This window comes from Piliocolobus tephrosceles, chromosome 20 (assembly GCF_002776525.5).
Source record: "Piliocolobus tephrosceles isolate RC106 chromosome 20, ASM277652v3, whole genome shotgun sequence".
Taxonomy (NCBI): domain Eukaryota; kingdom Metazoa; phylum Chordata; class Mammalia; order Primates; family Cercopithecidae; genus Piliocolobus; species Piliocolobus tephrosceles.
In genome coordinates, this window is record NC_045453.1 from 36,223,974 (window position 1) to 36,245,644 (window position 21,671).

At 62.0% G+C, this 21,671-nt stretch overlaps 1 protein-coding gene across 4 annotated transcripts in view; it reads right to left on the reverse strand.

The window, feature by feature from the left end:
• KCNQ2 (potassium voltage-gated channel subfamily Q member 2) overlaps window positions 1–21,671 on the reverse strand; it is a 72,352-nt gene that overhangs the window by 3,258 nt on the left and 47,423 nt on the right. The window contains exons 9-15 of one of the 4 annotated variants that reach the window (XM_023183266.1): window positions 20,958–20,987; window positions 18,468–18,536; window positions 14,354–14,383; window positions 9,620–9,673; window positions 5,123–5,346; window positions 4,367–4,472; window positions 3,714–3,845 (exon numbers count right to left, since the gene is read on the reverse strand). In XM_023183266.1, the coding sequence (XP_023039034.1) occupies window positions 3,714–3,845; window positions 4,367–4,472; window positions 5,123–5,346; window positions 9,620–9,673; window positions 14,354–14,383; window positions 18,468–18,536; window positions 20,958–20,987 (645 nt within the window). The remainder of the gene's footprint in view (window positions 1–3,713; window positions 3,846–4,366; window positions 4,473–5,122; window positions 5,347–9,619; window positions 9,674–14,353; window positions 14,384–18,467; window positions 18,537–20,957; window positions 20,988–21,671) is intronic. The other 3 variants (XM_023183268.2, XM_023183269.1, XM_023183270.1) reach the window with 3 other exon arrangements.

The following is a 21,671-nucleotide window of genomic DNA, read 5'->3' on the forward strand; positions in this document are numbered from 1 at the left end:
GGGAGGCTCCTTTGCCCTCAGGGACAGGGGCTTCTGACCAGTCTGGTAGCCACAGAGCCACGGCCGCTGCTGGGCTGGCGGAGGCCACCACATTGGGTGTTCGCTGAGGCTGAAGCTACATGGGAACTCACTTGGAAACGAAGACCCTGCAATAAGTCTGTAAAAGTCCAGCTGGACAAGGGCAGCTCGAGATAGGATGTGGCTGAGCAGGACCCACCCAGGTGAGGCCGCAAGCTCCCGAGTCTCCTCTGGACTGGGGCCTGGTACATGAAGACTGCTCCACACCAGCCCCACGGGGCCGAGTCCTCACTTCCTGCCACTGGGCTGCCCTACCTGCCACTGATCGGGGGGTGGGGGTGGGCCAGGGGTGTTTTCTTCTTTCTGTTGCAAGAAACAGAGGGGGTTTCAGGCTCGCGTCGGCCACAGTGCAGCTCCTCATGCTCTGCAGGGCTTCATGCTGGACTCATGCAATAGGGCCAGGAGGGCGGGAGGGGACGGGGGGAGGGGCAGCGGGAGGGGACCCTCTGGCTCCGAGCAGACGCCAGTGGCGATCGAGGAGATGGGGGTCCCTGGTGTTCGGGGCGTCCACACAGTCCAGGCAGATGCTCAGCACCTTCGCCCCTGCCACATGACGGGCCGCCCGCCTGCTCAGTCCCAATAGGAGCCCTGGCCACGGGCTCAGCCTGGAGCTGCTGCTGGGGGCTCCTCCGAGGACCCTGTGCCCCTCCTGCCCCGGACCCCAGACTGGGGGAGACTTGATCCTTGAGTGCTCAGTGCCCCGTGAGGTGGGGCAAGTGCTCCAACTGTCCCCCTGGCCCCCTCTCTGTGTGAACCTACACGTCTCCTGAGGGTGGAGGACCAGCCCCAGGGCACAGCACCCTTGGGCCTGGGGGGCATCGCAGGGCAGGGAACCCTGCAAACACTGTCTGGGGCTACCTTGGGTTGGGCAGTAACAGACGACGCCCTGCCTGCTCCCAGAAACTCCATTCTCATGGGAGGAGCACGGGGTTGACGTGTCCAGTGCACAGAACCTCAGCCTCACAGGCAGAAACCCCACCACAGAGGGAGGGGTCAGACTCACCCCGGATGCTGCCCCCAATAGCCCAGGCCTGGGCTTCATTTGCCCAGACACTGGCATCGGCTGTGCCCAGAAACCCTCTGCCCTGAGCTGTCAGGGAGGGCCAGGGGTCTATGCTCAGCCTCCAGGCCTCTGCCCGGGGGGCAGCCTATCAGACTTGCAAGAAGACAGGGAACACCGTCATCTGAATGGTGGGAGGCAGGAAGGCCTTGGAAAGTCTGAATTAATCACTATAGAATTGGCTTCTGCCAGCTCACGTGGGCTGCGCCTCTTCTGCCCATCGGCTGGGGCTCTCGCCAGCTCCGTTATCAAAAACACTAATTAGGATGCTGGCGGCTTGAAAGCCAGCACCGGAGCTGCTCAGCACACGTCTGTGCCGGGTGCCTGGCAGGCCTTTGCTCACATTTCTTCCCAGTGGCTTAAGGGGTAGATGCTGTGACCATCTGTATCTTCCACGAGACGGAAGAGCCACAGAGACGCAGCTCCACCTGCTCAGAGGCACACGGGGCCCAGGTCTGGGCTGTGCACACGGCCAAGCCCACCCCCGCAGTGGGCAGGTGCTGAGGGGCAGGTCAGTGCCTGGGGAGGCTGGAGGGCCCTCTGCCAGGAGGGGCCTGTCCAGGGGGCAGGAGCAGGGCCAGGGGAACATCCCTGAAGGTCTGATGGCACCTCATCCTGGAGGTGCTGCCCGGGGGCCTCCCAACTCGAGGGAAGTCTCACAGGGCGTCCAGAGCCCCCGGCTTCCCCGGGGCACTTGTCGAGAGGAGCAGTGGGGCCCCTGGCAGTCCTGACATGGGCACAGCCTGCCTGGGGCCCTGGCGGAGGAAGGGCCTTCTCCCTCATGTTGCTTTTTCAGGAACAGAGAAAACCCGAGCATCCCCTCTGGCCCGGGGAAAGGGTGGTACAAGGTGCTGCCGTCATGTGGCCTGGAGCGAAGGGGCCGGCCATTCCACAGACACGTCGGAGAGGTGCTGGCATCCTAACCTAGGTGAGTACTGGGGTGACTCTCTCGGAGGGGCCGTGGGTCCTTTGGTGGGGTACTTCTTGTGCCGGGGAGTTGAAGGGGGTGGGGGGCCCACAATCATATCTATCCTGGCAGAGTAAACAAGAAAAGAGACACCAGCAAAATGCATCGTAAAGCCACATGAAAGAAGGAGCTGGCCAGGAACTGGCGGAAACGGAAGGAACACCCAACAGAAGCAACACTGAGGCTTCGTCAAAACAGGTGCTCTCCCACAGAGGGTGCGGACGCCACCTCGCTGGACCTTGGATTTGCCAAGTCCTTCCCGTGTTCCAAGCAAAGCGTTTGACTCGGGAGCGGTGGTGGGCGGCCCCACTGCAGAGACCCGGGTGCTGCGCCCCGGAGTGTGCAGTGCAGGGGAGGTGCCTGCAGCGGGAGCTGGTACCAGACAGGCCACTGCGGGGCAACGTGAAACGCATTGTCAGGAGCCAGCCGAGGACTCCTGGGGTCCTTGGGCTGTTTGGTTTGTTTTGTTTGTTTTTCCAGAGAGAACGGGAAGGGAAGGAAAGGGAAAATTTAGGACGAGATCCTGGTGAACAAAAACAGCTAAAGTGAGAGAGATGTGGAGACAAAGCACAAAAGTCAAGACAGGAAGGTGTTCTGCACGCGCACGCACACGCACACGAGGCCAGCGCTGGCCGCTGCTCCAGAGAGGACGCTGGAAAAGAGGCCTCTCGGGTGGAGCCCAGTGGGGCGAAGGGGATGGCTCAGCGGCCCCTGCACAGCAGGAGTGGGCTAAGGCCTGGAGGCGCCCCTTCCCTGCCCCTGAAGCAGGACTGGGCAGGAGCCCCAGGGTGGGGCTCTCAGCTGCATCAGAGGAGAGCTTCACTCCGCTGGAAGGCCCGGAGTTGGGCTGTGACCCCGGGCTGTCCCTGACCATCCCAGCCTCGCTTCCAGGGCTGGGAAACTGCTACAGCCTTGGTTGGGGGGCCTGGGAGAGGGAGGGGACCCTGATAGGCAGGAGCATGTCCCCTACTGCAGGAGAGACTCCCAACAGCCGTGTGTCCCCCTTACAAGCAACATAAACACCCACTCATGTGTATATGCTTGTTTGTATGTGCCTGAGGCTGCACACGTGTGGACTTAGGGGACACCTACGCCAAGGAGGGCAGGTAGAAGAAGAAAAGGTGCCAAATAGCATAACTGCTGCCTGGCGGGGCCCACGGGAACCCTGCAGCTTCACGTCTCAACAGAATTACTCCATCCCCAACATACATGCACACACATGCACACATGTGTACACACATGTATGCACTCCCCACACACGTGCATACATGGCAGAGCAGAGCCACATGTGCACACCACACACATACACCTGTGCGGAAGCACACGTGTGCATGCGTGACTTATACACACACACATGCACACGCACGTTTTCAGGGACCCACACACGCAGGTGCACACACTTTTCCACCGCAGTGTGGATGGGGGAAAGACGGGGGAAACAACAGAAATATTAAAACCAACTTTGTGAAGACACAACAGAAGCTGACAGAGGCCGACATGGGTGGGGGAGGAGGCCCCCCTGCACACCCCCTGCACTCCCACCATGGCTTTGTCCCGGAAGCCCACCCCGCTCTCGCCCCTTGCTGGACAGGCAGGCGGGGCTCTTGCCTGGACTGCAGGCTCTTAATTCGGGACAGCATGTCCAGGTGGCCGGCGGAGTACTGCTCGATGACGTCCATCACGTCGTAGGGCCGCAGGCTCTCCTTGAACTTCCGCTTGGACACCAGGAACCGCATGACACTGCGGGGGTGGGTGGGGCCGTGAGCCCTGGGCCAGAGACCCCGGCCACATGCACCAGGCTGGCCCTGCGTCTGCCTGCCTGTCGCCTTCCCAGCACCTCTGAGACTGCAGCCCCTGGAGATGGCTGGACTTGCCCATCTTGTCTGCCTCCCACCAGCTCCACACACAGAAGGGCCTGTTCGTGGCCCGGCTAGGCCCGTGACAGGTGGGGCTTGCAGGCCTGGCCATGCCCCCTTGGACTCTGTGCCACAGCAGGCACAAAGTGGCTGAGTTGCTTCCTAAGCCAGGTGGCACCAGGCCTCAGGCCTCTTGCCAAACCAGCATCCCACCCGAAGCCGCCCAAGTCCCAGATGGACTCTAGGACATCCAGCCAGGCTGCTGTGTCTTGGCCCTTTCTTTTCCTGGTAGACCCTGTCTCTGGACGGCTCTGTCCAGCCCCATGAGCACCCGCAGGAGGCAGGACCACCGAGCGGGAGGCCCCTCCTCACTCCCCCAGGCTCCCGGCTGGGCAGGGGCCTCACCACACGGCTCTGATGCTGACTTTGAGGCCCGGGGTCAGGTCCTCAGTCACAAACTCGCAGGGGCAGCTCTTGTCATCCACAATGTCCTCTCCAGGGAGGCTTGCTTCTGGGGGGAAGGAGACAGGCTGTGAGGGGTCGAGGGGGCCGGGAGACCCATTCCCGGGGTCCTGCAGGGCACACCAGCTGGACGGAGCGCCTCAAAGGGCTCCCTGGGGTGCCCCATGGGTGCACCTGCTTTTCGGCTGACCTTTCCCGGCAGCCTGTGGCCACAGGGAGTGGTCGATGTGGGGCATCAAAGGACACCCCGGCCAATGGATGAGCAGAACACGGTGCATCCACACACAGATGTTAATGGCGGAAGGTGCAGGCCTGACACCTGAGGCTCAGTGAAGGAAGCCACACCCGACGGCTGCATGCAGGAGCCACGGACACGCACAGCCCGAGAGCGGTGGGTGCTGGGGCTGAGGCGGGGAATGGGGTGACCACTGATGGGGCCGCAGTTTCCTTCCGTGGTGATGAGAATGTTCTGGAACTAGGCTGAGGTGGTGGCGACCACTCCACCATGAGTGTGCCAAATGCCACTGAATTCCTACACTTCTAAATAGTTCATTTTAGGTTGCATGAGTGTAACTCAATTTTAGAAAGGATGTGGGTTCCCACTCCAAGAGCAAGCACAAGAGGCTGTGATGCCACCGGGTGTCCCAGTGGCTCGGGCACCACCTCCATCCCCGGAGAGGCCGGCGCGGCCAGACCCACCTTCCGAGTTCTGCCGTGACGCAGCGCCCTTGATGCGGAAAGCCTGGCGCGCCCGGCTGCGGTCCCCAAAGCTCCAGCTCTTGGGCACCTTGCTGGGGCTGTCCTCGAGGCTCTGGTCGGCGCTGGGCGACCGCCGCACTGTCTGGGCCTGCGGGGACCCCTTCCCCTTGGCAGCTACGCCTCGGGGGCTGGAGAAGACACGATCTTTCAAACTGACCTTCTGGCTGCTCCCATGGGAACCGACAGACAGACAGACAGACAGACAGAAAAACAGCGAGAGAAGTCACTCTGGAAAGAACACAGACCGTGTCTGCTCATGGCCAACGCCGCCCACGCGCCGCAGGGAGACACAGGTCTGAAGAACAGCCAGCCACACAGGTGGCTCAGAGCAGATGCCACGGGGACCGAGCACCCGGCGGGAGCAGGGAGGGGAGGCCACGGGGACCTAGCACCGGGCGGGAGGAGGGAGGGAGGGGAGGCTGGGTGGGTGGCAAGCTCCCCCGGCTGGCTCAGGCATGGCCAGAGCTCGGCCATGTCGGGGGAGTTGATGTCTGTGGACTCTTAAATCACTTTCTGCTACCACCATGAGGTGCCAGTGCCTTCTTCATGCTGTCCCGCCAGCCCCTCACCCAGTGACACGCAGGGCAATGGGCGTCCCAGACACCAGGGCTGCGGCTCTTCTTCGGGCACCTGTCTGCCCTGGCCCCACCCGTGGTTTCCCCTGTGGCCTTTTCACACCCGTAACTGCTCCCAGGAAGCAACCTCCCTCCTCCCCTCCCACCACCTGTCCCCAGAGTCAAGGGGCCGGGGGACAACAGGACATTGGGGGCCGAGTCTGCGGTGGACCCTCCGACACGCTCCGGCCTTTCCACCCAACCCGGGAGGCTGCCTGGTGGGATGGGCTTCGGGAGGGCTCAGGCCTCCCCTGTCGGGCTCCCCTCCCACCAGGTACATCGTCAGAGAACTGCTCCTTCAGGCTTCTGGAAGGAAGGAATGGATAACGGGGCTCCTCCGCCAGCCAGGCCTCAAGCAACAAGCCTCACTGTCCAAGTCCTGCCCCAGGGCAGGGAGAGGCAGCCTGGGAAGCTGCAGTGCTGTGGCCCAGCCCCCTCGGCCTGCGAGGCATGAAGCAGGATTTGCAGCTGTGTCTGGCTGGATCTCCAGCTCCATATTCTCAGGTGTCCTCGGGCCTGCCTTCCCCCTGAGTTTTTTGGTGACCGTGGCGACAGGTTTGCACCCAAGTTCTTCAGCTCCAGCGTCCTCCGGGTGACAGTGAGGGGAGGGGAGGGGTCACTGTGGTTGGGATGCACCAGGCAGATGAGGCCTCCTGAAGTCTGGAAAGCATCAGAGTCCCTGGCTCCCTTGAGGACAGTGGAGCTCTCGTGAACTGGGGACCCGCTTGTGCCCAGCCATGCTCAGCAGCCACGGAACTTCTCAGGGCGGTTCTGGGCAGGGCCCAGAGCACCGTTCCGGGGGCCTGAGACGAGCCCTCAGGTGGGGAGGCCCAGCAGATCCCTGACACACTTCAGAGAGGAAGCCCAATGCCTCACGGGCTCACTGATCCCACGGCAGCTCCACAGCCAACAGCGAGGGACTGAGGTCCCGGTGAGCAGCCACCATCAGCCCCAACCCCGGACCCACAGCCAGAAAGACACGCACCAGACGGCACAGAGATAACCAGCCACAGACACGAGAGCCCCCCGCGCCCATCTGCCCGGCCTGGACATGCGGATGGCGTGGCTGCTCCTCCCCACCCCATCCCCCGGGCAGCAGGTGACCGCCCAGACCATCTGTGCCCACTCGGGTCTCTGAGAGAAAGAAAGAAGCCCCCGGGTGTGGTGCCCGCTCGGGGAAGCAGAGACAGAGTGGCCGAGATCCCTCGAGGTGTCGCGTGCTTGGGGGCATCAGGAGCCGATGGTACAGGCTGGCTCAGGACCCCAGCCCTGAGTCCACAGCCCTGCGCTGCCTGAGGCCAACACGCTGTGCCCGTAGGGGCCAGGGGTGCTCAGAGTCCTGGTGCCATGGGGGCCTCTGTCCCGACGGCCTCTGGTCCCTGTCCCAACAACAAAAGCACAGGTGGCCGGGGAGAACCGGACCGGGGCCGGGGGAGCACGGGGCTCCATGGGACTCTGGCTTCTAGAATGTTTTCTCTTCCTCCACTGCACGAGCCATTTCAGAGGTAGGAACAGCCCCTCCTGGCCCCGCTAGGCAGGCCTTAGGGCAAGTGGGAGTCACTGGAAGACTCAATTCCTCTCTCCACCTCTCCACCCCAGGCAGGTCCAGTCACCAAAGAGAGAGAGAAGCAGCCACCTCCTTTCTCATGATGGCTGGCAAAGCACCGGGTGGAGGACAGAGCCGGTCGGCCCAACTGCAGCTTCGGGGCTGCCCCTGGCTGGTCTCTGGGCAGAGCCCAGTGCTGAGGGCTTGCAGTGGGAAAGGCACAGCTTGAGGAATTGGCATCAGATTCCTTCCTGTGGCTTCGGGGATGAACGGGTCAAACACCCAGGCCACCACACAGACGTGCCGGCCAGGAAGGGTCGGGCCCCATAGTCCGCAGGGAGTTGCAGGAAGGGAGTGGCGTGGATTCCACAGGCCCCAGGAGAGAAGACCTGGCCCCAACGACGCCTGCTTCCCATTTTCCAGTGGGGAACTCCCCCTCTCCCGCCACCACAAGGAGCCGTAGTCCCACCAAGCAGCAGGCATGCCCTGCTGGGCCCGATGCCAGCACAGCCCCAAGGGCCACCGGGACGCAGCCCATGTGCACTACCCCAAGACGGAGCCGGCGGGAAGGAGCCTGCCCTGGCCTCAGCACGGCCCTGCTGTCCCGGGTCTCGGGCTCCGCTCCCACCTCTGATCTGTGAGGGAGGCTCTGCCAGGGAGAGGAGGGTGGTGGAGCCTGGACATGTCTTTCCCTTCCCTGGACCTCCACCATGACCCAAACTCTGCACCCTCCAAGCACAGCCGGCGAGGCTCCATGCTGCAGACACCAGACCCCGCCAGCCTGCTCAGCTGCCAGGAGCACACATGGTCTCACGGGAACCTCCCTCGGCGCACAAGCCAAGAACAAGCACACGCGAAAAGCTGCCGACACCTGCCTGGGAGGAGCCCTCGGCCAGAGCTGCCCTCTGTGTGCAAGGGGTGTCCGTGGCACCTACGCTTGGCGCTTACGGGGCTGGGGCAGGCTCAAGAAGCACCTGGGAGAGAGTGCCACCCCCACCCTGCCTGCCACCGGCCCTCCCCGTGCGGAAATTCAGATGTGCGGTGCCTGCAGGAAACAGGAGGCTGAGGAGCATCCAGAGCTCCGCCCAGCTGGTGTCTGGACCAATGATGCCCAGGGTGTGTGAGGATGAAGGGGCTTCCCGTGGGGGCTGCTTGCAGCAGGACAGGGCCTGCCATGGGTTGTTCTCTGACCTGGGCTCCCACCCCCACTTCCAAACCCTTTGGTCCCCAAGCAGCCTGACCTCAGCCCCTGCCCTGAGGGACCAGCATGCAGCCAGAAGCACCCTGAACAGATGCTCTGGACAGGCAGGACATCCCGCTAGAACCCCAGCAGGCCGTGCCCCGGGCAGCCCACATGCCTGTCTCCCTCTCTGGGGCTGCCAACAGTCTGCCCACAAGCACTGACTCCAGAGCACACAAGCAGCAGAGCAAAGTCGCAGGGAGAGGGTAGCCAGGGGAGGTGGGGGCTGCGGGTCCCCCGTGGAGCAGGGTCTGGAGCATGCACGGATGCAGGTAGGCAGCATGCGGCCCCACCGACCCTCCGAGGCCAGCACCACGGGCGGCATGCACGCGCCAAGGAGAGCCCCACGTGAGCATGGCACAGCTGCCTCCACCTTGCCGGGCTGTGCTGGCCAGGAGGGAGGGGCCCCCAGCGCAGGCCTGCACACACCCCACGGCAGACAGGGGACGCGGGGACAGGGGAGGTGCGGGTCACAGTGCAGGCCAGGAGCCCATGGTACAAAGGGGGCGGCTCCTCCCCCGTCCTGTTTCCACCTGCCCTAAACCAGGCCTGTTGTTGGGAGAGGGAGCCGCGGGCCTCTGGCTTTCTGGGGCTTCTGATGCATCAGGACCCTGAGGAGCCCGGCCCACACAGACGGAGCTGCCTCCCGCGGGCGAGGCAGCCAGGAAGGCTCAGTCGTCCTCAGGTGTGCAGCAGAGGTGCTAGAGAGACAGCCCCAGGGGAATGCTCCCTGAAGAGCAGTCGGGGACCCCAGGAGGCGCGGACGCCTTGCTGGGTTCAGAGCCCCTGGCTGGCCCCTCCAGCTGTGTGCAGGACATCGCCTGGCGTGGGGAGCAAGAACCACCTTCGCCCAGCTCCGCCCTGCAGGCAGCTGTCGGCTGGAATAGAAGGAGCTGAGCCCGCACCGCGAGGGTGGTGGGTCAGAATTGGGGTTGGGGCGCCAGCCTCCCCCTGGCTCCTCCAAAACCTCTAGTAAGCAGGGAGGGGCAGAGGAGCCGTGCAGCAGCGGTCAGTCCGTGCGGCGCGTTCCGCGGTACCTAGAGCGTCCGGGGCAGCATCCACACAGGGGCCCTCTGCACGGGCTGCCTTTACTGGAAATGAGGAGAGCACAGTTAGTCCTGGGCACCGGCAACAGCACACGGCCGGGAGCAGGGAAACTGAGGCACCGCAACCACCCAGGGTGTTGTGTGCAGTCCCCAGAGGCAGAGCTTGCGCCCAAGCAAGGTCAGCGAGGAAGGTGCACCGTCGTCCCCACTGTCTGGAGAAGAAAACACTTCCCTATTTCTGAAGGAAAAAAAAATCCCTGTTTTTTTTGTTTTTTTTTTTTTTTCCTCCAAAAATACCTTTTCCTTCCAAAGCCACAGTTTGGGTTCACGTCTTAAAAGATGTATTATTTTTTGCAGTATTCATGCCAACAAAACAATAATACATGTGGCCTCAGACGCCGCAGAAGCCCTGCTCGGGATGGACGTGATCCCAGGAAAGGGTGTGGGTGGGAAGCACATTTTAGGGAGGAAAACGTCCAGCCATCCCACTCCGCAAACCGATCGGCGACGTCTGGCCACGCCAGCCAGGCCCCAGTTGGAGGCGGGTCTCGGGTTACCCAGGAGGCGTGGCTGCCGCTGCAGGCGTGGCTACCCGGGGGTTCAAGGGCTCCCCTGAGGATAGTCACGTCGGGGCTCTCAGTGCAAAGCCCTTCACCGGGGCAGCTCCCCGCTGGGCGTTCCTTAGAAAAGGCTCAGAAAACGCGGAACACTTTCCCAAGAATCTCCCGGAAAGCCCTGGCGATTTATCTCTGCATCACAATATGCAAATGATTAAGCAAAACATGAAAGCAAATCACCACGAACGACAAGAACCCTTCCTTTGCCCACCCCAGCCACCCCCACCGCTTTGCCGCTGCTTCCTGAGACAGCACTTCTCAAACTAGGCGCCCCAGGAACCCCAGCGTGACGACGGCTTCCACTCAGAACACACAGGCTCTAGGAAGAAAGGGCCTCCTGTCTTCTTGCACACACGTGTTTAGACACCAACGTCCCTGCACAAACCCGCTGGCAGCTCTCCACGCGGCGTCACAGACAGGGCTAGCTCCAGTCATGGCAGCACTTGGCCACCCGGGTAGCTGAGGGCTCTGGACCCTTCCCTGAGCCCCACCGGCGTGCAAGACCCCGAGGACGGGTGGCCGGCTTCCACCCCAGCCCCCGTGCCGGTCCCGTTTTTTAGTACACAAGCAGCTTTGGGGTCCCCAGGCACTAAGGGATGTAGCACAAAGGCCAGAATCTGTTTGCTGGTTAACCACGAACACCAGGGCGGGACGGGGCCCGAGGTTCTGGCTGCTCACAGAGTCTCTCCCACTGTGGCCACCACGATGACACCCAAGCCTTCCTGGCAGGCAAAGACCTCAGACTCCCACCAGCACCACCAGGGTGCCCAGGCCCAAGCACAGAGCCCCTGCCTGGAAGGCCCCGGAGACGTTCGCCACCCCGGGGAAGGAGCATGAAGGAGGCAGAGTCTCGCTTCCCCAAACCTCCCAAGGTCTCCTGTTTTGACCCCATCATGATCGCCTTGACCAAGAGGCCCCTCCCGGGCCGGCCCTGCCGCCCAATTCTGCAATAGAATCGTCCTGTCACCACACTGAAGCTCTGGCTGTCGTCACCAGGCACCTGAGAGTGCCTGGTGAATCTCTAATCGTGCCCATTTGGTCCCTGTGTCCACACCATCCACCTGCCAAGACCAGCTGACACCAGCGGGGTCCTGCCATGTGGGGTGCAGGCTCCACCTCCAAAGGGCAGGCAGAGCCACGGGTCCCACCGGACTCACAGAGCCCGGGTCGGGCAGCAGAGGGCACCAGGAGTGAATCTCTAATAGAGCCCATTTAAATGCACGTTATTTTAACAGCCATCCGTGGCTGGCAGCTCCTGTATGGGGCAACGTGGTCTGAGAGTCAGGGAGAGCTGGTGGGGAGGCGCTGCAGCCACAGCCCCCCAAGACCCCCAAAGTTTTGTGGGGGGCCCGTGCAGCTGCACCTCACCCTGGGGTCTGCAGCTGGCACTGGGCTTCCTTCCAGCTCCGTCAGCCACAGGGAGCTCCACACTGCATGAGAAGGTACCGTGACCCAAGGCCGGACAGGCAGGCAGGCCCACGGCGAGCCTGAGACCCACAGATGCTGACCAAGACCCGACAGGACAGACAAGCACCAAAAACACGCGGACACTTGTGTTTGAGAAGAGGAGAAGGAGCCCACACAGGCGCGAGGGGGCCCACACAGGCGCGAGGGGGCCCACAGGCGCGAGGGGGCCCACACAGGCGCGAGGGGGCCCGCACAGGCGCGAGGGGGCAGCCACTGCTGGGGGATCCTCCAGGCACGGGGGCAGGAGGCAGTGAGATGCAGGATGGGACAAGACAGCACAAGTCAGAGCCGCCGTGGCAACAGAAACCCCCCGGGACCCCCCTGGGGCAGCACAGCCCGAGCTCCCCAGCCTGCCTGGCCCCCCACCTGGCCACAGAGACCCCCCGGGACCCCTGCCCCGGGCAGCCCAAGCCCCAGCCTGCCTGGCTCCCCCCCCGACCCCAACGTAGATACCTCCTCTGACTCCAGCACAGCCCCAGTGGTCCCTACGGGAACCAAGCCCCTGCCAGCCGGGTCGCTTGCCACCACATGCCTGTGTTCCGAGCTAGGATGGGGGTGAGGGTCTCAGCAGTGAGTGAGGGTCCCTGTGTCCACACCATCCACCTGCCAAGACCAGCTGACACCAGCGGGGTCCTGCCATGTGGGGTGTGGGCTCCACCTCCAAAGGGCAGGCAGAGGCACGGGTCCCACCGGACTCACAGAGCCCGGGTCGGGCAGCAGAGGGGCACCAGGAGCCGAGCACTCCCTCAGGCTTCACAGAGCAGGCCCCTCACCCAGCAGCCCAGGGACGTGGCAGGTAATGATTGCGGAACAACTTCCTAAGCACGGCCCTGCACTGGACAGACTGCGCTGCCCCAGGCCGGGGAACAGAGACGCCACCCCATTACCTGGCAGGTGAGCACCCCAAGACGGGCAGGTAGGGTCTTCAAGGGCAGAGACTGCTCCTCACTCCCACCGCACCCCAGGCACCTTCCGGAAGCCCCAGACCCGGCAGCCCCACGTCCCTCACCACAGGCGTCCCAGGAGGAGGGCCGGGGTGGGTGGGCGCTCGCCCATGGGGGAGGGTGTGGGAGGCACAGGCAGGCAAGGACCCCCAGACACATGGGGAAGAGACGGGGGAGGGGTGGGGAGCCACAGAGCTTACCGGAGAGCCCGGAGGCTCCCGCGTGTCCTCACCTGGAGTTCGCTTTCAGGGCCAGCACCTCATCCCCAAAGAGGGCAGACGAGAGAGGGGCCCAAGAAGGGCAGTAACAGGGATTAAAGCGCTTGGGGGCAGCGGGTGTCCAGATGGGTGGGGTGGAGGGCGGGAGGGAGAGAGAGAAAGAGAGAGGCTGAGACGAGAACGTGGAGCGGGCCGGGCGGGGGCGTCGAGCACGAGGGCCCTGAGGCATGGGGCACTTCCAGCGTCGCCCTCAGCAAGCTTGGGGCCCCGCTGCGTGGAAGCCTCTCGTCCACCTGGGACAGCACCGAGGTTCCACCCAAATCACAGGCGAGGGTGCCCATTGTGGGGGGCACAGTGTCCATCCCCACAGCCACTCCCAGCCTCAGGGCCAACAGCAGGGGCGGGGGAGGCAGTGACAAGAGAATGACGCGGCCCCGGCAGTGGCAGCAGTGGGGGTGGCACCAGCAGAGGCCGTGCTGCCCATCCAACTCTTTCTGGGCCCTCGTCCGTTTTCTTAGCCTCTGAGAAGATGAACAAGCCCCTAGTGGTTCTCTTGGTTGGTTTGGGCCGGAAGCATTGCCCGTCTTTCCAGATCAAGGCACTGACCGTGACTCCCCTTCTGTGGGATGTGGGGTGGCTGGAAAAACGGAACTCAGCCCCACTCCATCTCCCGGCACCCAAGCCCCGCCATGTCTCGCCAGCTGTCACCCGCCGTCCAGGAGGGCACGAGCGCAAAGCAGCCAGGCACAGATTTACTCTGCAACATGTGGATGGGGCCGAGAGAAGCCTGGGACCTCCTCAGGGTGATGCATGGGGGGCTGGGGCTCGACAGACATAGAATTAACTTGTGAAATGATCTTGATTTTCTCTGTCTCCATCCTTCACCCCTTACACGAGTCCTGTCTCCAATCTGCCTGACCCACAGAAACTCAGGGACCCGGGAGAGGGAACCAGGCTCAGCACCTGCACCCTTGGCCCACCTTGACCTTGGCAAACAGGGAGAGGAGGCTGGCCAGAATCTCCACCCAGGGGCGCGAGGCAGAGAGGATGTCCCACCCTCCCCGGAGGACAGGGGGGCCCACTCGGAGCTTTCACCCCGGCCGGCCCAACTCAGGCCAGCTGTGAGCTCAGGCTGTGTGCCTGCAGCCGGAGGGAGTGCGCTAACAGAAACCCCTGCCTCCAAGAGCCCCGGGGCCAGACTTGTGGGTGGGGTGGGGGATCCCCCCGAGAAGCCACCCAGCTGCCTGGATCCACAGTGCTGCAAAGTAAAACCGAATCACTGGGGAGGGGTGAGCAGGAAAAGTGATTTAAGGGCCCACATCACCGCCAGGCGGGGGTCTGGACACACAGTCACACGGTCACACATGGAAGCACACACAAGGCCCTCATGTCTCCACGACAGGTTGTGCACACGTTTGGGAGAGAGACCAGACGGTTGTGCACACGGCAGACACCAGGGCAGCGGTGAGGGGCACTGACCTTGGAGATGGCTCCGGCGGGGGGTCCTTCCTTCAAACAGAAGCAATAGAGAGTTAGTGGCCGCCCGCTCAGCACCCATGAGGGTCCCCTAACCAGCCCAGCCCCTCACAGTCCCATGGGCCAGGGGCTGCAGGGGAGGAGGGTCTCAGAGAAGGCTGGGCAGGGGTGGAGCTGGCTCACCCACCCCAGAGAGCCCACAGCCCCAGAACGGGCACCCCAGGGCCCATGGAGGCAGCTCTGAGAGGGAAGAGGGACTCTGCCGGGGGCTTCTGTTCTTCTGACCTGGGGGTCACTACCCCTCCACATTCACGGACACTCATTTTAACCAGAACCACACCAATATTAATAAAGTTCCAAAAAGGACACGTTTGCTGAAGAAAGCTCCACAAGGGAGTTTAGTTTACAATCAATTCTCAAGACAGACTGAGCTGCTCCGACTCTTTTCCATGCTTATCCCGATGGAATGATTCTCTTCCGCATGATTCTCCAGGGGTGGCTCCACTGCGCCACAGTCAGTGAGCCCAGGGTTTGTGCTACCAACCAACCGTCCCGGCCTCGCCCTGCAGGCAAAGCTGTCTGGGCCTTCCGGCGTCTCACTTGGGGCTGTTTCTGCTGGTAAAGGCATTGCGGATTGAGTAGAGATCGGTGGATTGTGATTTGGCTCATCCATGGGGAGGCCCCAGCGATCTCATCCGAACACCTGGGCTGGTGCCCCAGCTGGTACGCCGTGTTACAAGCAGGTTCTTTGGTGCACTTCCAAATACTTCACGTGGCAGGGACCGTGTTGCCATGCTCTCGGGGAGGGTCCCTCATCGCCTCCTGCAGCTCCCAGTGGCCCAGGTGTCCTTGGCTTGTGGCCGCACCACTCCGTCTCTGCCTCCATCTCTCCATGGCATTCTCCATGTCTCTGTGTCTTCTCCTCCTCTACCTCTGTAAGGACAGCTGTCACCAGGCTAGGGCCCATTAGGATGATCCAGGGTGACCTCATCTCAAGATCCCAAACTCAGTTACAGCTGCAAGGACCCTCTTCCCAAATAAGGTCACATTTGCACATTCTGGGACATTTTGGAGACCAGCATTCAACCCACTGCCTTCCCCCAACCCCCAAAACTCATGTCCGTCTTATGTCCAGAATACACTCACCCCTCCCAAGATCCCCCAAAGTCTCCACCCTCTGCAGCACGGACTCTGTGTCCAAAACCTCATCGAACTCCCATTTGTTGGCCAGGCGCGGTGGCTCACGCCTGCAATCCCAGCACTTTCGGAGGCCGAGAGAGGCAGATCACCTGAGGTCAGAAGTTCAAGACCAGCCTGACCAATATGGTGAAACCCCGTCTCTCCTAAAAATACAAAAATTAGCTGGGTATGGTGGCGGGCGCCTGTAATCCCAGGGACTCGGGAGGTTGAGGGAGGAGAATCACTTGAACCCAGGAGGCAGAAGTTGCAGTGAGCCGTGAGAGTGCCTGAGTGACACAGGGAGACTCTGTCTCGGAGAAAAAAAAAATAGAAAAAAGAAATCCCATGCATTCAAAAAGTCCCAAATCCCATCATCTAAAGTCATGGCAATCACTTAAATCAGGTGTGTGTGAGACCGTGGGTGTGCACCAGCCTGGGGCTAAAGTCCTCCGTGCACGCACCTATGAATCTAGAAAACAAGTCATCTGCTTAAAACATCAACGGCAGGACCGCCCTTCCCACTCAGAAAGGGAGAAAGACAGAGGGGCCGCCAGCCACCACACTGGGCAAACTCCATGTGGCACAGCTCTGGGACGCTCCTTGGGGGCTCTTGGCCCCACCGGCCTCTGTGGGAGCCTCGCGGTCGTTCTCCATTTCCTGAAGGGCAGCTCGTGTTCACAGCTGAGGAGCGCCACCGGCCTGTTCCTGTCTGCAGACTCCCGGAAGTTCGATGCCTTCTTACCTTCGTCTGACGCTGTCTCTGCCAATCTAGTTTATGCTGGAATGAAACTCCCCAAAACCTCCAGGGCCTCCTGAATATGTCACAGGGCACGATGCCGTTAGACAAGAGGCCCCTCTGCACATCCTTCCCGGATAGCTCCATCTTCAGGCCTCTGTGGAGACGGTGGAGGCTGCGGCCGCACACCTGGTACCTTCAGCACGAGGCTGTCTGGCCACACCTGTGGGCTTCTCTCCAAAGCAGGCTTTGCCAACAGTGAATCTCCTAATTTAAGACCCTTTGCAAGCTGGACAGGCTGAGCACCTCCCAAACCTTCAAGTTCTGGTTTCTTACAGCAGTTCTGCCCTGAATGCTTTCTTCTTCTTTTTTTTTTTAATAGTCTTTTGGCAGATCGGCCAGGTGCCGTTCCAAATCTCCCTCTTTCCTCTCTCACTTTACTATGAGCAGCAGAAATAAATTAGGCTGCACCTTCCACACTTTGCTTGGAAATCTTCTTGGCTAAACATCCCAGTTCATCACTTAAAAATTCTGCCTCTGCCCGCGAGTAGTGCACAGCCTGGTGGATTCTCTGCCACCAACAACACAAGGACAGCCTTCCCTCCAGCTTCCAACAGCTGCATCCCCACTTCCTCCTGAGCCCCACCATCTCTTCAGGACACCTCAGTTTCTTCCAGCCTGCACCTCAAAATATGTCCAAAATCTCATCTAAATCCCATCAGTTCAAAAAGTCCCAAATTTCATCATCTAAAGTCATCAGAGGCCGGGCACGGTGGCTCCTGCCTTTAATCCCAGCACTTTGGGAGGCCGAGACAGGTAGAGCCCTTGAGGTCAGGAACTTGAGACCAGCCTGGCCAACCAACATGGTGAAACCCCGTCTCTACCAAAAATAACAAAAATTAGCCGGGCGTGGTAGCAGGTATCTGTAATCCCAGCTACTCAGGAGGCTGAGGCAGGAGAATCGCTTGAACCCGGGAGGCAGAGGTTGCAGTGAGCCGCGATCACACCACCGCACTCCGGCCTGGGTGACAGAGTGAGACTCCATCTCAAACAAAAATAAATAAATAAAATAATAAGTCATCAGAATCATTTAAATCAGGTGTGTGTGATTCTGGGTGTGAAGCATCCTGGGGCTTCTGAAGTCCTCCACGCCAGGACCTGTGATTCTAGGAAACAAGCCCCCGCATCACCCAGTTCTGAAGTTGCGCCCACACTTGTAGGTGTTTGGCACAGCAGCACGCGGCTCCCGGGATTAAAGTCTGGATTCACGTGCTACAGCTCCCGTAACCAAGTGCCACTGGAGTGTACAACAACAGACTTTTGTTCTTTCACCGTCCCAGAGGCCAGAGTCCAAAACCAAGCAGCGGCGGGTGGGGCGGGCGGAGCCTGCTCCCTCCAGCAGCTCCAGGGAAGGCTCCTTTCTGCCTCTTCCAGCTTCTGTGGCTCCAGGCAGCCCTTGGCTTGTGACCACATCACTTCAGTCCCTCTCTTCATCCTAGTTGGCTGTCTCCTCTGTGTGTTTCCCAGTCTCCCTCTCCTTGTAAGAACACTCATCGTTGGACTCAGGGCCCGCCCGGAAAATCCAGGATGATCTGAGATCGTCCTGACAGGTTCCAGGGCAGAAACGTGTCTCCAGGAGGCAGAGACCAGCATCCAACCCACTGGAAGCTCCAAGGCTTTCTGACACGGAACTGCTTGGGCACGGCCCTGGGCCTGGGCAGGCCTGGCAGGTGAATGCGTGGTCCACGTCTCCCGCTCAGCAGGCCCTTCTACAACCTACCTCGGCGCCCGGCACTCTGACAGCCGTGGGCTTTGCGCCTGAAGGAGAGGCAGCAGGTGCCGCTGGTGCCTGAGTCACCACCAGGCACTCGGGGGGACGCAGGGCCAGGGGTCCGCGGGGCCGGGGGGACGCAGGGCCGGGACACTTCGTGTCATACAACCCACGCACCTGGGTCCCATGTCAACCTTCGCCCCTCCCTCTCTGCCCGTCCCCCAGACCAGCTGCCCCTCTGGGGATGGGAGTCCAGACCAGGTCAGCAGACACGGAAAGAGAAAGCACCACCCTCTCCAAGTCCAGCGTCCCTGCACGTCCCAGCTCCCTGGAGTCCCCGGGGCACTGTCCGGGGCGAGTCTTCTGTGGGCAGCCAGGACCCCCAGAGGACTGAGACGCCCACCCGCCCCACCTGGAGCTCCCTGGCTGACCTGAAAGCAAGTCCAGATTTACTCTTGAGGTTCCTCAGCAGCTCCAGCTGGTTCAACGGGGGGATGAGTCTGGGGGAGAGGAGGAGAGGGGAGTGAGCGTCTCACCCGCCCGAGGCCTGGGACACGTCCCTCAGCTTGCACAGCTCCACCGGCAGACGCCTGCGGTGTCAGACACCCGGCAGCGTATGATGTGGTCAGGCTTTCAGGCAGCTGCCCGCTGGGCCCTGGGCTCAGGCCCACCTCTCCTGGGCAGTCCCAGGAGCCACCTTCGTTCTCTGGCTGTGCCTGGGGCCTTGTCAACCAGCAGGGACAGCAGAGAGGAGAGAGGAGAGAGGAGGGCACCTGGCCACCCATGCAGCCCCAACCCTGCAGCCTGGAGCAGGTGGAGGAGGGTGCGCAGGTTGGGGGAGGCCCTACTCCCTGCCCACCTTCTAATCCCTGAACACCCTAGAAGGACAGCACCCGAATATATTTAGGGCCCCGGCCTCTCTCTACACAGCCACTTTCTCTGCCAAAGCTGGAGGAGTTGGGAGGTGGGGATACAGAAAAGGATTTTGCTTGGCAAAGGGAAGCTCATTCTGGAGTCTATAGGATGAGCCCAGGCTCATCGGGCCCAGATGCCCAGCTCTGCTCCGAGCCCCCTTCCCAGTCCTTGTCATACCCACCCCCATCTTCCTGCCCTGCCGCCCACAGCCACCAGCAGGACCAGGTCCGGGTCTCCTGAAGCCCCCTAGGCGGGCGTGCAGGCACCTCCCCACGTCTGGGTGGGACATCCCCCTCTTCACCCCCCCAGCACCCCCACCCCCCCCACCCCGCCTGCCCCTCCCCGCCTGTGCCCCCCCAGTACTCCAGCTAGCTTCAGGAAGAGATGCCCTCCTCGGGAGCCTCTGCCCACCCGGATCCCTGACCCACCTGTCCCCACCCCTCCGCCTCCTCAGCCTCTGCTCCCAGGCCCCGCCATCCCGTCCACGGCCTCTTTGTTCCCTCTGTAGCCCCAGAGGTGCCCCCCAAAATGCTGGCAGGAGTGGGGCTCCTGTGAGCCCCCTCCCTCCAGAGGGCAGTCCGCTGTCCAGGTCAGAGCAGGAACCCAGGCGGCTGGTGAGCTGGTGTTGTGGGCGCAGCAGAGCCCAGGCTGGCTGGAGTCTGTCTGGGGGCCACAGGTGGCTCCCCACCTCTCCTTGGCGGGACCCACACGCACACAGGCCCAGATAAGAGACACACACGTCAGCCCTCAGAGCCACACAGGAGGCCATGCCTCGAACACACAGAGCAGCAGCGCCAGGGCAGACAGGTGGGCAGCATGGCCAGGGCAGGACGGGGCTGTGGGACAAGGGTGCAACAAACAAGGGGAGGGGGCGGCCCTGGGAGGGAGCAGAGGCTGGGGAGGGGGCAGCCGGCTTCAGCGCCAGCCACCTGGCCCCAGGGGCGGCAGGGTCTCTGCAGACATTGGAGATGTCTTATGGCTGAGCAAGTCGGGGGCAGAGGTGCCTGGGACCCACCACTGCCCAGCATCGCACCCACTTCCCTTCTGGGAATGGAGGATCACATTCTAACAGTTTCCAGGAAGGGTGGCCAGGTCTGTCCTCCAGGATGGGTGACTGGCCCCTGGAGGAGTCATCAAGGGCTTTTGTGCAGGAAGCCCTCCCGGTCTATGCGGGGCGCGGCTGGCCCCAGGCTCTGCAGGGCGGTGCCATCACAGAGCACAAGCCTGCCCACCCGACAGGGAGAGGCCCTTCGTGCTGTATGGGGGTGAGGCTTCCCATAGCGGCTCAGTGCCCTCCAGTCTGAACAAACAGCCCTGTTTCCCGCTCTCAGCAGTGGGGAACGCACAGGGGTGGGACGGCCCAGAGCGTTGGGGTTCCCCTGTGACGCCAGGGCAAGACTCAGGAGAAACTTGAGTCCAGGGCAGAAGACCCTGAAGCAGACCCCTGAGGTGAGCTGCCTGCAGAGGTCACCCTGTGAGCCACGGTGGGACAAGGACCATGGCCGGCCTGGGGGTCCTGGCCTGGGAGCACCTTTGGCCCCAGATGGGTGCCCAGCGCCAGGGTGGGGGAAGCCCCCATCCACCATTCCTGCTCTGCTCACAGATGGGGCCCGTGGGGTGGGGATGGAGGCACGAGGGGAGCCAGGCCGGAAGCAGGACAGGACGAGACCACAGGGGACACAGGCGGGCCGGCAACAGGAAGCAGCGGCTGGGGGCGGGGACACGGTGAGAAGGGTGGATGGGCCCGGGGAGGGCAGGGTTGGCACATGGGCTCCAGGGAGGGCAGGGTTGGCATGTGGGCTCCAGGCAGGGGAGGGCCCAGGGTGATCGGGCCACCCAGCATGGGGTCACGCAGGGCAGGGGGTGCAGGGATGCTCAGTGGGCAGGGGCAGTGGTCACTCTACAGACCAGGTGGGCCGTGGGGCTCCGGGGGCTTGCCTGGTCACAGTTCCAGACACAGAATGAGAACCACACACACACAGGGCTTCTGTCCATGCATTTCCTACCTGGAGGCCCCGTAGGTTTGAGTTTGCGAACTTTCAAGTGTTTCCACACACACAAAGGGAAAAGAACGGAAAATTTCAAAAAGAACGGGATAAGAAAAAGAAAATGAAACAAATAGTCGAGGAAAGTAGGGGAAACAATAGAACAAAGAAAATTAGCACAAGGGCTGCTTCTGTCCCCGCCCTGGGCTGAGAGAGGCCGCTTTGCAGAAACGGGCATGGCCAACATTCCCAGGAAAGACGGGCAGGGCCAGGCTCCTAAGGTCGGGCTTCCAGGAGGTGCAGGGGGGATGGTGCTGAGGGAGGGGTCGGGGCAGACCCCAGAGGACAACTGCAAACATCAAGGACCACCAAGGACTCTGGCACCCTTCTCCCAAGTGACACCCTGAAAAGGCAGGTAGCAGCTGAGGATGGCCGGGGGTCTGTCCACCCTCGCCAACTCAGGATCCTCAAGAAGAATCCTGGGCCCCACTCCAGCCTAGAAGTCCCATCCATGCTGTGCACCTGCCCCACCCTCAGGGAAGGCTCTGCTCTCAGGGAAGGCTCCACCCACAGGGAAGGCTCCACCCTCAGGGAAGGAAGACCCCACCCACAGGGAAGGCTCCACCCCCAGGGAAGGCCCCACCCTCAGGGAAGGCCCCACCCACAGGGAAGAAAGACCACACCCACAGGGAAGGCCCCACCCACAGGGAAGACCCCACCCACAGGGAAGGCCCC